The following is a 15261-nucleotide window of genomic DNA, read 5'->3' as shown; positions in this document are numbered from 1 at the left end:
GGGAGGTGGTAATTTTGTTGTCAGATGAAAATGAACGGTGTTTAGTTATGAAAAGGAAAGCTGAAAAGATTGATACCTAACATCTACCTACATGCAGATTGTGCCAAGTTGGAAGAAAACAGCAGTGATAAAAAACAACAAATAAGCACTTTAACTGACAATTCACGCATGGAATAGGAACATGAAGATTTTAACAACCACACTTTATATTGGATCAAGGTCAAGGCCATTGATGAAACCATTTCGAAAATTAAGCAAAATGTTTCTAACTTAAGAGGTTGCCTGAATACACATATATACTAAGAAAGATGATAATCTAAAACCAGGAATCCATGATTTCCAAAGTAAGAAAAACCGATGAAATTCCATCAACAATTTACTGAGATGTGTATGTTCGGTCATTAAAAAGTTGCGGAACATCACACTTGTGTTACATTTGAAATTAGCATGTTTGGGAACAGTATTGGTTGTAAGTGAGATTAAAAGGTATTTCAGCCTCACTATGCTATTGATCCCTCAGCTTGCTCATTTCAATGTTCATTTCAACGCCAATAACTTGAAATGTAATATTCCAAGAATAACTCATTTGGAAAAAAGTTCAGTTTCGAAACTTGGAGCCATGAATTTGTAAAAACTAAAATTAAAACTCTGCGCTGTACAAGACACTGAAAGGTCAGAGTATCCTAACCAATTGAATTTAAATTGGTCCAATTTAAATACTTATTAAAGAAAACAATTAAATTTCAAAAACCTGCTCTGCTGTTGAATGACATTTATTATTACAGAATTCGATTAATATGTAGCCACACTTGCTGAGGTAGCTGGAACCTTCCTAGTCCCTGTTTCGTGCTTGTCATAACAAAATACAGTTTTTCTGCTTTAGAATGATTAAATTATAAATATTAAATAATCAGGTTTATAACCATGCATATTTCTCTATATATACAATACAGGTGAAAAAATTATCAGTAATTATCATATCAAAAAATCTTTCAGAATTTGAGGGATAATCTTTACATAGCTGTAAAGTTCTGTTTAAATGACGCCAATAGGACTGATATCCCTTAGCAATATTCTCATTCTGAAGGTTTGACGTGGACGTGATAGTAAAGTAGTTTTTTCTTTCAGCAGCTCCAGGCATTTATTATAATCTAAATGTCCATACTTACAGTTTTACATTAGCTTGAATAATTACTTCCACTTTGATATGTATCGTGTGAAAGTATTTCTATCAGCAGTTTGTCATTTAGGACCTAATAATGATATTTGTTGTCAAACAAAAATTGTATTTCGTTGAAATGAAAAATGAGAAATATAATAATTGGATTTGAATTTTCTAGCTATGGAGCTTAATTTTCTGATTGCAAATAAAAATATAGTTTCATCTTTTTGTGAAATATGTTATGGTTCATTATCTCTGGTCATTTCAACAAAATGTTGATCACTGAGAGATATGTAATGTCACTGGCCATTAGTTTAAGGGTTCATCAACTTTCAGAATACAGTTGAGCCCTAGCGTCATGAAGTTCTGGTACGAATATCCGAGGCTTGACACATCCGACCTTATTATTGTCTGACCTCGCCACCAACAACAGAATCAAACATACCCCATGTTATGACAATAACATCATATAACAAGGAATAAAAACAAGCATTTGTCATATCTACATTTAGGGAAGACCGGGGTGCATTGGGACAAAATGTGTATTATCCAGTCCATATCCCACTTGAAATGGATTCATAAAGAAATAGACACATCTTCTAATCAACCCTTTAATAATGAATCACTGAACAAAAAAAGTATTTCACAAACATGAAATTAACTGAAACACAGTGATTTAAAAAATAATAATTTTTCGTCCCAATGCACCCCACGCTGGGGTGCACTGGGACACATACTGGGATGGATTGGGACATTAACAAAGACATGGCCATAGCACTTTGAAATTTGGATAGATCTTGTCTGTATATAACTAGGTATTTTTCAGGACTCTAACTTCACAAAGCAACAACTAATTAAATGTCAGAATATGACTATTTCTTTGACCGGAAGATATCTGTAGATCAGCCCAATAAGCTCCACTGGAAGGTCAAGGAGACCAGTCATTGAACCTCCTAGAAAAGTATCTTTTATTGATATTTCAACAAAGTTCAAGAAACAAATCCAAAGCAAATGTCAAAGTAATTACATTTTGAATTCATAATACTGATTACATGCTGGTCATTTAGGATCTCATGTTTAGGGTGCATTGGGACATGTCCCAATGCACCCCGGACAGGGTGTCCCAATGCGCCCTGACCCTACGCTTGCATTTTTTTATGGCTGTATGACATAACCACATGACAAAATGACCTTCATCTCTTGGCAGAATACCTTTAATATATCACGTGGGAGGGGCACCAACAGGCAAGTTACATCGCGGGAGGGGGCACCAACAGGCAAGCTACATCGTGGGAGGGGGCACCAACAGTCAAGCTACATCATGGGAGGGGGCACCAACAGGCAAACTACATCACAGGAGGGGGCACCAACAGGCAAGCTACATCGTGGGAGGGGGCACCAACAGGCAAGATACATCATGGGAGGGGGCACCAACAGCCAAGCTACATCGTGGGAGGGGGCACCAACAGGCAAGCTACATCGTGGGAGGAGGCACCAACAGGCAAGCTACATCATGGGAGGAGGCACCAACAGGCAAGGTACATCATGGGAGGGGGCACCAACAGGCAAGCTACATCATGGGAGGAGGCACCAACAGGCAAGATACATCATGGGATGGGGCACCAACAGGCAAGCTACATCGCGGGAGGGGGGCACCAACAGGCAAGCTACATCACAGGAGGGGGCACCAACAGGCAAGCTACATCGTGGGAGGGGGCACAAACAGGCAAGCTACATCGCGGGAGGGGGCACCAACAGGCAAGCTACATCGCGGGAGGAGGCACCAACAGGCAAGCTACATCGCGGGAGGGGGCACAAACAGGCAAGCTACATCGCGGGAGGGGGCACCAACAGGCAAGCTACATCGCGGGAGGAGGCACCAACAGGCAAGCTACATCGCGGGAGGAGGCACCAACAGGCAAGCTACATCGCGGGAGGAGGCACCAACAGGCAAGCTACATCGCGGGAGGAGGAACCAACAGGCAAGCTACATCGTGGGAGGGGGCACCAACAGGCAAGCTACATCGCGGGAGGGGGCACCAACAGGCAAGCTACATCGCGGGAGGAGGCACCAACAGGCAAGCTACATCGCGGGAGGAGGCACCAACAGGCAAGCTACATCGCGGGAGGGGGCACCAATAAGCAGCTTCACATTGTACCTTTGTCAGGAGTCTAACCTGTTTCAGCATGATGGTATGACTTGAAGACAAGCTTCTTAATAATCATAATCACATGATTTTCATTATCATAATCATCATCTTCATCCTTATCAGGGGCGGTCGGGTAGCCTAGTGGTTAAAGCGTTCGCTCGTCATGCCGAAGACCCGGGTTCGATTTCCAACATGGGTACGTTGTGTATTCATTTCTGGTGTCCCCCGCCATGATATTGCTGGAATATTGCTAAAAGCGGCGTAAAACCATACTCACTCACTCATCCTTACCATAATAATTATCACATTTGTCATACTTTTTACAATCAATCAATATGATGACACACATTCAACCAAGTCACCGAGTCTGACCATCCGATCCATTTGGCCGCCTCTTACAACCATCATAAATGTACTGCCTATTTTGCCTATTGTTATGTAGGTATCTTGTAACAACATCTTAGGAGGTTTGACTTTTTCCAAGTAAGACCTCATCTCAACGAGTTCGGGAAACCCCTCTCCCTCGTGGTTACATTTTCTACCAAAACCTCATGTTTTCTCCTATAAGTATAGATTGCTAGGGATCTAATCCCCAAATCCCCACAGGGTCCATGCATGTATTTAGGGCATCTGAGGATTGGGGAGCTACAGTGAAAGGCCTGGCTATGTGTGTGTCAAATCAAACCCTGATGACGTTTGTTTCTCGTTCTGAGAACCACTGGTATTACTGATGTGATTTACACAGGCAGTTGGATATGCTTGGAATATTTGTATAACTAAAACCTCTCTCACTCACTCATTATAATCATAATCGTCATGATCATCGTCTTGATCATCACTATGACAGAGAGCTGATATGCTGCTACCCTAAAGACAAACCAACATAATGCCCCGGGTAACACCTGAATCTCCCAAGTGAGAAGACCTACTTGATTAACTTTGATATTTCTTCAGTGGGCAACAATCAATAACCTAGAATGGCATGCAACTGTATCATTTCCAGTTTAATGTTTGCATGGACTGGCAGCCTTTAATTTCCCCCCACAATTGGTTGTCAACCTACTACTATGCCAGCTATAACTCAAGGCAACACACAATTAAAGACACCATACCCCTTTAGTGAATGGTGCCTCCATGTACATCAAAACCACTGAAGAGCCATTTTTCAATGGTGATAATGCAATTCCCTTCTACGGGGCCCTAAGTAACTAGACTGTTAGTCAAGGTCAATACTTCCCCAATCCTGTCCTACGTCCCTGGTTGAAAGTGGGTTACTATATATAGAGCTGACGGCCACTGAAAGGTGAAACTCCTTAAATTATTGATTTCTGTCCATGATGTAAATAATTTCAAGGATCTGTGTGATCGTATGTGTCAAGCCGCATCGTGCATGTTTCAGATACTCTGTCAACATAAATCAGATCTGGTTTGCAAAAAGCATGTTTACCTTTAACTGTATGGACAAACAAAGCTTGTGGTACTCATCAGATTTAGTGAGGATACATCAATGTGGGATGTCAGTAGGGCGAGTGATTACATGCACATCTTGTAGTTGCAGTGGTAGTAGAGGCAATTATTATTATAACTATTATTATAACTATTATTATCACTATTATTAATACAGATGCAACAGCTAATAACAACAAATGCATTAGTTGCAGAAATAACTACTCAACTCAAGATGTAAAAAAAATGTAAAAGTAATAAATGCGTAGGATGATGCAGTAGTTGCAGTAGAGGAAGGTGCAGATGCAGCAGAGGAAGCAGTAGTTGCAGTAAAGGAAGCAGCAGTTGCAGTAGAGGAAGCAGTAGTTGCAGTAGAGGAAGCAGCAGATGAAACAGTAGTTGCAGTAGAGGAAGCAGTAGTAGCAGCAAAGGAAGGTGCAGTTGCAGTAGAGGAAGCAGAATTTGCAGTAGAGGAAGCAGTATTTGAAGAAGAGGAAGCAGTGGTTGCAGGAGAGGGAGCAGTATTTGCAGAAGAGGAAGCAGTAGTTGCAGTAGAGGAAGCAGTAGCTACAGCTGAGGAAGCAGTAGTTGCAGTAGAGGAAGAAGTAGTTGCAGTAAAGGAAGCAGTAGTAGCACGGGAAGTTGCAGTTGCAGTAGAGGAAGCAGTGGTTGCAGTAGAGGAAGCAGTAGTTGCAGTAAAGGAAGCGGTAGTAGCACAGGAAGTTGCAGTTGCAGTAGAGCAAGCAGTAGTAGCAGCAAAGGAAGGTGCAGTTGCAGTAGAGGAAGCAGAATTTGCAGTAGAGGAAGCAGTATTTGCAGAAGAGGAAGCAGTGGTTGCAGGAGAGGGAGCAGTATTTGCAGAAGAGGAAGCAGTAGTTGCAGTAGAGGAAGCAGTAGCTACAGCTGAGGAAGCAGTAGTTGCAGTAGAGGAAGAAGTAGTTGCAGTAAAGGAAGCAGTAGTAGCACAGGAAGTTGCAGTTGCAGTAGAGGAAGCAGTGGTTGCAGTAGAGGAAGCAGTGGTTGCAGTAGAGGAAGCAGTAGTTGCAGTAAAGGAAGCGGTAGTAGCACAGGAAGTTGCAGTTGCAGTAGAGGAAGCAGTGGTTGCAGTAGAGGAAGCAGTAGTTGCAGTCGAAAAGGCAGTAGTTGCAGTAGAAGAAGCAGTATATGCAGAAGAGGAAGCAGTGGTTGTAGAAGAGGAAGCAGATGTGTGTATATGTATGTGCATGTGTGTGCATGCATGCGTGAGAAAGTGTGTGTATATGTATGTGCATGTGCATGCATGCCTGTGTGAGAAAGTGTGTGTATATGTATGTGCATGCATGCCTGTGTGAGAGAGTGTGTGTATATGTGCATGCATGCCTGTGTGAGAGTGTGTGTATATGTATGTGCATGCATGCCTGTGTGAGAGAGTGTGTGTATATGTATGTGCATGCATGCCTGTGTGAGAGAGTGTGTGTATATGTATGTGTATGCATGCCTGTGTGAGAGTGTGTGTATATGTATGTGCATGCATGCCTGTGTGCGAGTGTGTGTATGTGTATGTGCATGCATGCCTGTGTGAGAGAGTGTGTATATGTATGTGCATGTATGCCTGTGTGAGAGAGTGTGTGTATATGTTTGTGCATGCATGCCTGTGTGAGAGAGTGTGTGTATGTGTATATGTATGTGCATGTGCCTGCATGCCTGTGTGAGAGAGCGTGTGTATATGTATGTGCATGCATGAGAGAGCGTGTGTATATGTATGTGCATGCCTGTATAGTAGTAGTAGTGGTAGCAGTATAGTGGTAGTAGTAGTAGTGGTAGTAGCTGTAGTAGTAGTAGTAGTACTAGTAGTAGTAGTAGTAGTAGTAGTAGAAATATTAATAGCAGTAGTTGTTGTAACAGAAATAGTAATTGACATCTGGTTCAGAGCACCAGAATAGAACGCGAAGAAGAAACTCCATTTATAACACTAATATTGAAGTTCTCGATAGCGTGTATCTTTGATAAGCTGTGTAGGAGTTCACAAGAAGCTAACCCTCAGAGAAAAACACTCTGCAGCAAGTTGACACAGAGAAGAAGTGTATAATTGGAGTTTGAAACTAAGCGGATTCAATAGGTTATCGAGCTGTAATGGCATCTAATGAGAACTGCTATGCGCATGTTGACAACGCTATATACATGATCTACAGCCAGGGGCAACAGCGATCAGTTCACACGGCTTTTGTAGCTGCGATTAGACGTGATATATTTCAGGTTTTTTCTACATTTGATTTCACTGCGGAGTCGTATATTTTACAACTGCAGCAATTGGGTATGAGGAGAGGTCGTGTTGAAATGTGGCGAGGTAAATTGTCCAATACAATGACTGGTCATGACAACCCAAAATTAATTCCATCATCTTATTCGAGTTGTGATTTCAGTAAAGAAATAAGACAATCTCGTGTATGCCTTTCTTCGTTTATTGGAGGCACTATCAAACGGGCGCAAATAACGGCAGCTTGAGGTTGTGTCATTATTCCTGCTTCTGAAGCACTGGTTGATGCATATATTCAAATGACTAAATTTCATATTCAACTATTACAGAATAAATCAGACATTTTTATGACAAGCTTACTGCATTGTCAGTTTTACACATAAACTTGTTTCTGCGAGTGAAAATTGTTTGACATCTGAATCAGCTTCAACATTAGAAATATGGAAATATGGTGTTTTTTTGGTAACTCATAAATGGTATCTGGGAAACTGTAACTATTTCATGTCCAGTATAATAACCACCTTGAATTGGAGGAAGGCTTGAGGACATGGGGAACGTATTAACCACCTTGAACTGGAGGAAGCCTTGAGGACATAGGGAACATATTAACCACCTTGAATTGGAGGAAGCCTTGAGGACATGGGGAACGTATTAACCACCTTGATCTGGAGGAAGCCTTGAGGACATGGGGAACACAATAACCACCTTGAACTAGAGGAAGCCTTGAGGACATGGGGAAGACAATAACCACCTTGAACTAGAGGAAGCCTTGAGGACATGGGGAACACAATAACCACCTTGAATTGGAAGAAGCCTTGAGGACATGGGGAACACAATAACCACCTTGAACTAGAGGAAGCCTTGAGGACATGGGGAAGACAATAACCACCTTGAACTAGAGGAAGCCTTCAGGACATGGGGAAGACAATAACCACCTTGAACTAGAGGAAGCCTTGAGGACATGGGGAACACAATAACCACCTTGAACTGGAGGAAGCCTTGAGGAAATGGGGAAGACAATAACCACCTTGAACTAGAGGAAGCCTTGAGGACATAGGGAAGACAATAACCACCTTGAACTAGAGGAAGCCTTGAGGACACGGGGAAAACAATAACCACCTTGAACTGGAGGAAGCCTTGAGGACATGGGGAAGACAATAACCACCTTGAACTGGAGGAAGCCTTGAGGACACGGGGAACACAATAACCACCTTGAACTGGAGGAAGCCTTGAGGACATCGGGAACATATTAACCACCCTGAACTAGAGGAAGCCTTGAGGACATAGGGAACACAATAACCACCTTGAACTAGAGGAAGCATTAAGGACATAGGGAACACAATAACCAACATGAACTGGAGGAAGCCTTGAGGACATGGGGAACACAATAACCAACATGAACTAGAGGAAGCCTTGAGGACATGGGGAAGACAATAACCAACATGAACTGGAGGAAGCCTTGAGGACATGGGGAACACAATAACCACCTTGAACTGGAGTAAGCCTTGAGGAAATGGGGAAGACAATAATCACCTTGAACTAGAGGAAGCCTTCAGGACATGGGGAAGACAATAACCACCTTGAACTGGAGGAAGCCTTGAGGACATGGGGAACACAACAACCAACATGAACTGGAGGAAGCCTTGAGGACATGGGGAAGACAATAACCAACATGAACTGGAGGAAGCCTTGAGGACATGGGGAACACAACAACCAACATGAACTGGAGGAAGCCTTGAGGACATGGGGAAGACAATAACCACCTTGAACTAGAGGAAGCCTTGAGGACACGGGGAAAACAATAACCACCTTGAACTGGAGGAAGACTTGAGGACATCGGGAAGACAATAACCACCTTGAACTGGAGGAAGCCTTGAGGACACGGGGAACACAATAACCACCTTGAACTGGAGGAAGCCTTGAGGACATCGGGAACATATTAACCACCCTGAACTAGAGAAAGCCTTGAGGACATAGGGAACACAATAACCACCTTGAACTAGAGGAAGCATTAAGGACATAGGGAACACAATAACCAACATGAACTGGAGGAAGCCTTGAGGACATGGGGAACACAATAACCAACATGAACTGGAGGAAGCCTTGAGGACATGGGGAACACAATAACCAACATGAACTAGAGGAAGCCTTGAGGACATGGGGAAGACAATAACCAACATGAACTGGAGGAAGCCTTGAGGACATGGGGAAGACAATAACCAACATGAACTAGAGAAAGCCTTGAGGACATAGGGAACACAATAACCACCTTGAAGTGGAGTAAGCCTTGAGGAAATGGGGAAGACAATAATCACCTTGAACTAGAGGAAGCCTTGAGGACATGGGGAAGACAATAACCACCTTGAACTGGAGGAAGCCTTGAGGACATGGGGAAGACAATAACCAACATGAACTGGAGGAAGCCTTGAGGACATAGGGAACACAATAACCACCTTGAAGTGGAGTAAGCCTTGAGGAAATGGGGAAGACAATAATCACCTTGAACTAGAGGAAGCCTTGAGGAAATGGGGAAGACAATAATCACCTTGAACTAGAGGAAGCCTTGAGGACATGGGGAACACAATAACCACCTTGAACTGGAGGAAGCCTTGAGGACACTGGGAACACAATACCCACCTTGAACTGGAGGAAGCCTTGAGGACACAGGGAACACAATAACCACCTTGAACTGGAGGAAGCCTTGAGGACATCGGGAACATATTAACCACCTTGAACTAGAGGAAGCCTTGAGAACATAGGGAACACAATAACCACCTTGAACTAGAGGAAGCATTAAGGACATAGGGAACACAATAACCAACATGAACTGGAGGAAGCCTTGAGGACATGGGGAACATTGCTTCATCCAAGCTGGTTTTCCAAGATTGTTTATTTTTCTAACTTCTTAACAAGAAATTTTGTATATAACACTGAATCCATGAAACAACTACAGCTCAAACATATAGAGTATTTTAAGATAAAATGTGTATTCACAATATAATGTGAATGTGATAAAGGTCTATGTGCTAACAGCCATTAAGGTGAAGGTCCACATGGTAATGTCCATGAAGGTGAAGGTCTATGTACTTACAGCCATTAAGGTGAAGGTCTTTGAGCTAACAGCCATTATGATGAAGGTCCATGTGTTAATGTCCATGAAGGTGAAGGTCTATGTGCTAACAGCCATTAAAATGAAGGTCTATGCGCTAACACCCATTAAGGTGAAGGTCTATGTGCTAACAGCCATTAAGATGAAGGTCTATGTGCTAACAGTCATTAAGGTGAAGGTCTATGTGCTAACAGCCATTAAGGTGAAGGTCTATGTGCTAACAGCCATTATGATGAAGGTACATGTGTTAATGTCCATAAAGGTGAAGGTCCATGTGCTAACAGCCATTAAGCATAAGGTCCACATGCTAATGTCCATAAAGGTGAAGGTCCATGTGCTAATGTCCATTGAGGTGAAGCTCCATGTGCTAATGTCCATTGAGGTGAAGCTCCATGTGCTAACAGCAACTAAGTTTGTTTTCCTAACTGACACTTGTATTCTCAGACAAACTTCCCCAACCCAGGAGAAGAAAGGGGAATAGAAATATAGACCTGCATTGATGGTAACATGATATTTTGACATGATAAATATGGTTTTCCATGGGAATATTTTGACTTGATACAACTGCTAATAATTACTGAACCGGCCCAGCTATGATACAGTACCATGTGAAAAGCGAGTGCCCAAGCTTTTCACAAATATATAAGACGGAAACACACATTCATTCACATCCACACATGCTCCCTCCAACACATAGTTACAGGGCTGCAGATGATGTTCTGAGCCATTGAGTATCTTATCACATGAACTCATCATTCACTTGGGGTATTGATAGTTTCCTTTGGGTATTCAGTATACTTGAACTCCCTTGGATCCAGTCTACTGGGTATTTTACATCACTGAGTAAACCTTTTTAAAACATAATTCAGCTTACAATGCTGGTTTTGATGACTCTCAATTTGCATCCGTCCCTGTGATGCCCCAACATGGCACATAACCTCACCACAGCAATGCATATCTAAGTTACAAGAAGTCAGATGTCGCAATTTTTGGAATTATTCACTGCAGTAGAGTTGATATAATGCCTACATTTGATCAAAAGAAGTTTAGGACCACACAATCACACATTAAGTATAGTAATATGAAAGAATCAGGTGATCCTTAACTTCTTTTGAGTAGCATATAATATATCTGCATCACCGAGTCATTTGCCTGTAAACGTGTACAGTGGGCCTGGGACATTCCGTGGAAGACATGATATGTGTCGTGACGCTTCCTGCTGTGACATATTACATTTCAGATAAACAAAAGCGTACATGGATTCTTTTTAAAACAAGGAAAACATTCGATGACTGTCTGTCATTCCCAATCAAATTCTGGTGTCAAATGGTGATATACTATCTGAGTGAACTACCTACATTATGAGGCTAAATATCATTCAGTGTGCCTGTAGGTCATCTAATAAGTAGGAATAAGAATCAGAATAAAAAGAATCAGAATAAAAAGAATCAGAATAAGTATAAGAATAAAAAGGACATGAATAAGTATAAGAATAAAAAGGATAAGAATAAGAATAAAAAGGATAAGAATAAGTATAAGAATAAGAATTAAAAAAATAAGAATAAAAAGAATAAGAATAAAAAGGATAAGAATAAGTATAATAAGAATAAGTATAAGATTAAGAATAAGAATAAGTATAAGAATAAAAAGGAAAAGAATAAGAATAATAAGGATAAGAATAAGCATAAGAATAAGAATAAAAAGGATAAAAATAAGTATAAGAATAAGAATAAAAAGGATAAAAATAAGTATAAGAATAAAAGGATAAGAATAAGTATAAGAATAAGAATAAAAAGGATTAGAATAAGTATAGGAATAAGAATAAAAGGGATAAGAATAAGTATAAGAATAAAAAGTATAAGAATAATAAGACTAATAATAATAACATGAATAAGAATAAATGGAAGAAGTATAAGAAAAAGAATAAAAAGGATAAGAATAAGTAAAAGAATAAAAGGATAAGAATAAGTATAAGAATAGTATAAGAATAAGAATAAAAAGGATAAGAAGTATAAGAATAAAAGGACAAGAATAAGTATGAGAATCGTATAAGAATAAGAATAAAAAGGATAAGAATAAGTATAAGAATTAGAATAAAAAGGATAAGAATAAGTATGAGAATAAGAATAAAAAGAATAAGAATATAAAGAATAAGATTAAGAATAAGAATACGAATAAGTATAAGAATAAAAAGTATAAGAATAAAAATAAAAAGAATAATAATAACATGAATAAGAATAAAAGGAATAAGTATAAGAATAAATAAGATAAGGATAAGAATAAGAATAAAAAGGATAAGAATAAGATATAAAAAGGATAAGAATAAGGTATAAAAACAAGAAGATTGTAAACTATTTCAACCTTGACATGAATGAATATTGTTTTATGCTGACATCAGCAATTTCTCAGCTATATTATTGTGGCCTGTAAAAATATTAGAAATTACAGGAAAACCTAGTGGTCGAAAGTACATGAGCAACAATCACACATTGCATTCACCCAGTGTTCTTCTAAAATTCAGTGAGTAGTGGAGAGTGAGTGAGGGAATTTGGTATACTCTGTTTTTAGCAACATATAAGCTATATGACAGTGGGGAACCCAGAAATGGGCTTCACACAAGGTACCATGTTAGAAATCGAACCCCGGCCTTGGGCATGATGAGCAAACACTTTAACCGCTAGGGTACCCCACCGCCCTTTGAATCATAAGATAAGACAATACCTGTAATATCGAGTTCTCGGGGCCGGCGATGATATCAGGAGCATTTGTAAGGTCGGAAAAGGTGGGGAGACAGGCTTGATCGAGAAGAGCATCAACCAGATTGAAACACACCTGCAAATACAAACACAATTTCTTTCATATTGTTAAAATATTTGTGAACATTATTTTTAATGAAGGTTGTGAGGAGGAACAGCGAGACTGTGTGAATGTGACCCTGCCTGCAGTGTTCTGGGTCACTCTGCTCCAAGGAACATCCTGACCCTCTACACCGTCGGAGTAATGAGCAGGGACAGTGCCGATGCTGCTATTGACACTCAAGATGCTGTCTGATTAACTGGTTATAATGGTGATCATAATGACCCATCACGATGACTAAGATATGTTTATTATTCATTTATGGGTACAGCTGATTTCAGCTTTCTTAAGGGTCTACATGAGGTATCACATCTAATTGATACATTTTTTGTTATGGCTATTACGGAATAGCAATTGATGAAAAGTGAATGAGTGAGGGTTTTTTAAAATGCTTTGAACAGTAGTTAAGTCATATGGCGTGTCAGTTTGATGTGGGGGGAAAGCCTGAAGTTGAAATCTTGGATTGTTACACACTTAGAAAAGCCCACAAGCAGGGAATGGTGATGACAAAAACAGTGGTAGAAACTAACAGCTTTAGTAGACAACTCTATATAATGATAACATATAGCACAAGCATGAAATACTCATATCCCCTGCCAATATGACATGTCCAGTTGTGTGCAAGGCAAGAAATATTGTACGGTTTTCAAAATCTGACCAGGAAATGAGCAGTACCACCATTTTCAGTCTAAGTCAAAGTCGTTGATATGGAAACTCGAAAAATAATATTTAAAAAAATCCCAAACTATCAAAAGGCACCAGTTTACCACTAGACCTATCTATGCGCCAAGTTTGATGAAGAACTATAGTATGGCTTTCAAGATCTGCTCTGGAAAGCAGCATGACCGCCATTTTCAGTCTAAGTCAAAGCCGTTGCTATGGAAACTCGAAAAGTAAATTTTAAAAAAATACCATACTATCAAAAGGCTACGAAAGTTTGGCTAAGAAATCTTTTTCATGATTTTTTAGTTCTGCTCCGGAAACGAAACCAGACAGACAGCACCCATTCCTACATCCACCTTCCACTCCTTGGTGGGGGATAAAACCCCTAAAAAAAATAGCAAATTTCTATTCGTCCTAATGATACCAAACTATTGGGCAGTTTGGCAAGAACTACAGGACTAGTGCCAATATCTACATCTGAGACATAGACACACAATGAGGGATCGAACCCCTGTTTCTGGCACACATAAGGGATGCAACCCTGCACAGCAAATGGGGGTACCACAGATGACTGGACCACTACCACCACTGCTCTCAGATAATATTTAAAATGAAGACAGAAAATTGTTAATGATTTCAATCATGATATTATTGATCCATTGGGTATGTTTTTTCCTAAATGAGTGAGTGCATTGGGTTTAACACCACTTTTAACAGTATTCCAGTTATATCACAGCGTGTCAGCGTAATGTGGGAGGAAAGCCCGAGGTGATGCAGGTCTCAGATGTTTACCACTTTGGTGAAACCCATAAGCATGGGTCTGCTGTGATGCTGACAAACCTAGAAACATAATCAGGGTGGACCGGGCTTGGAACCAACCATAGGTTTCTGGCATGCCTAAGGGATTCAACTCTGCACAGCGATTGAGTGAGGGAGTATGGTTTTACGCCGCTTTTAGCAATATTCCAGCAATATCACGTCGGGGGACACAAGAAATGGGCTTCACACATTGTATCCATGTCGGGAATTGAACCCCGGTCTTCGGCGTGACGAGCGAACGCTTTAAACACTAGGCTACCTGACCGCCCCTGCACAGCGATTGAGGCACTTTAGATAACTGGGCCACCTGTTCCCCTTCTCCTAAAGGGATCTACATGCAGTGTTGAGGCTAAACAAATCATTTGACATTTTAAGATTTGACTTAAGATCTGTTTCTGATTCTACTGATAATCAGTTTGAAGCAAAGTTTCATCTTTGTTGTTTTACATGACAGTCAGACATATTTCAGCTATATCACTTGAGAATGAATCGACTGTGGTCTGGCAAACCAGTGATTGATAGCATGACCACCATTCCACACAGTCAGTCACAGAGGCTGACCCCCATCCAAATTCCATGGACTCATGAGAAGCATCAGTTACTTGGTCCCCAGACTCAAAAAGATTTTTGTGTAGTTGAAAGCTTAACAAACTATCAATTTTCATAATTTCAGTTTTCAAGTGATGAATTGTTTGACAGGCATTTCTGAGATGTCGACGGAACTCAAAGTAGACAAAAGAAATGGATAACAACTTTATTTACCTGTAATAGCAAACAAAGTAGACAATAAAATGATGGACAAAAACTTATCTATAAATGT

The 15261-nt window shown here is 40.5% G+C and overlaps 1 protein-coding gene across 1 annotated transcript in view; it reads right to left on the bottom strand.

The window, feature by feature from the left end:
- Positions 1-15261, bottom strand: part of LOC139467181 (protein fuzzy homolog) — a 126446-nt gene that overhangs the window by 19522 nt on the left and 91663 nt on the right. Inside the window, exon 4 of the mRNA XM_071248901.1 lies at positions 12825-12935. Coding sequence (XP_071105002.1) covers positions 12825-12935 — 111 coding nt within the window. The remainder of the gene's footprint in view (positions 1-12824; positions 12936-15261) is intronic.

The sequence above is a fragment of the Haliotis cracherodii genome, unplaced genomic scaffold, assembly GCF_022045235.1.
Source record: "Haliotis cracherodii isolate W230 unplaced genomic scaffold, xgHalCrac1.p SCAF_19, whole genome shotgun sequence".
Lineage (NCBI taxonomy): Eukaryota > Metazoa > Mollusca > Gastropoda > Lepetellida > Haliotidae > Haliotis > Haliotis cracherodii.
This window is presented reverse-complemented; position numbering and strand designations above follow the sequence as displayed.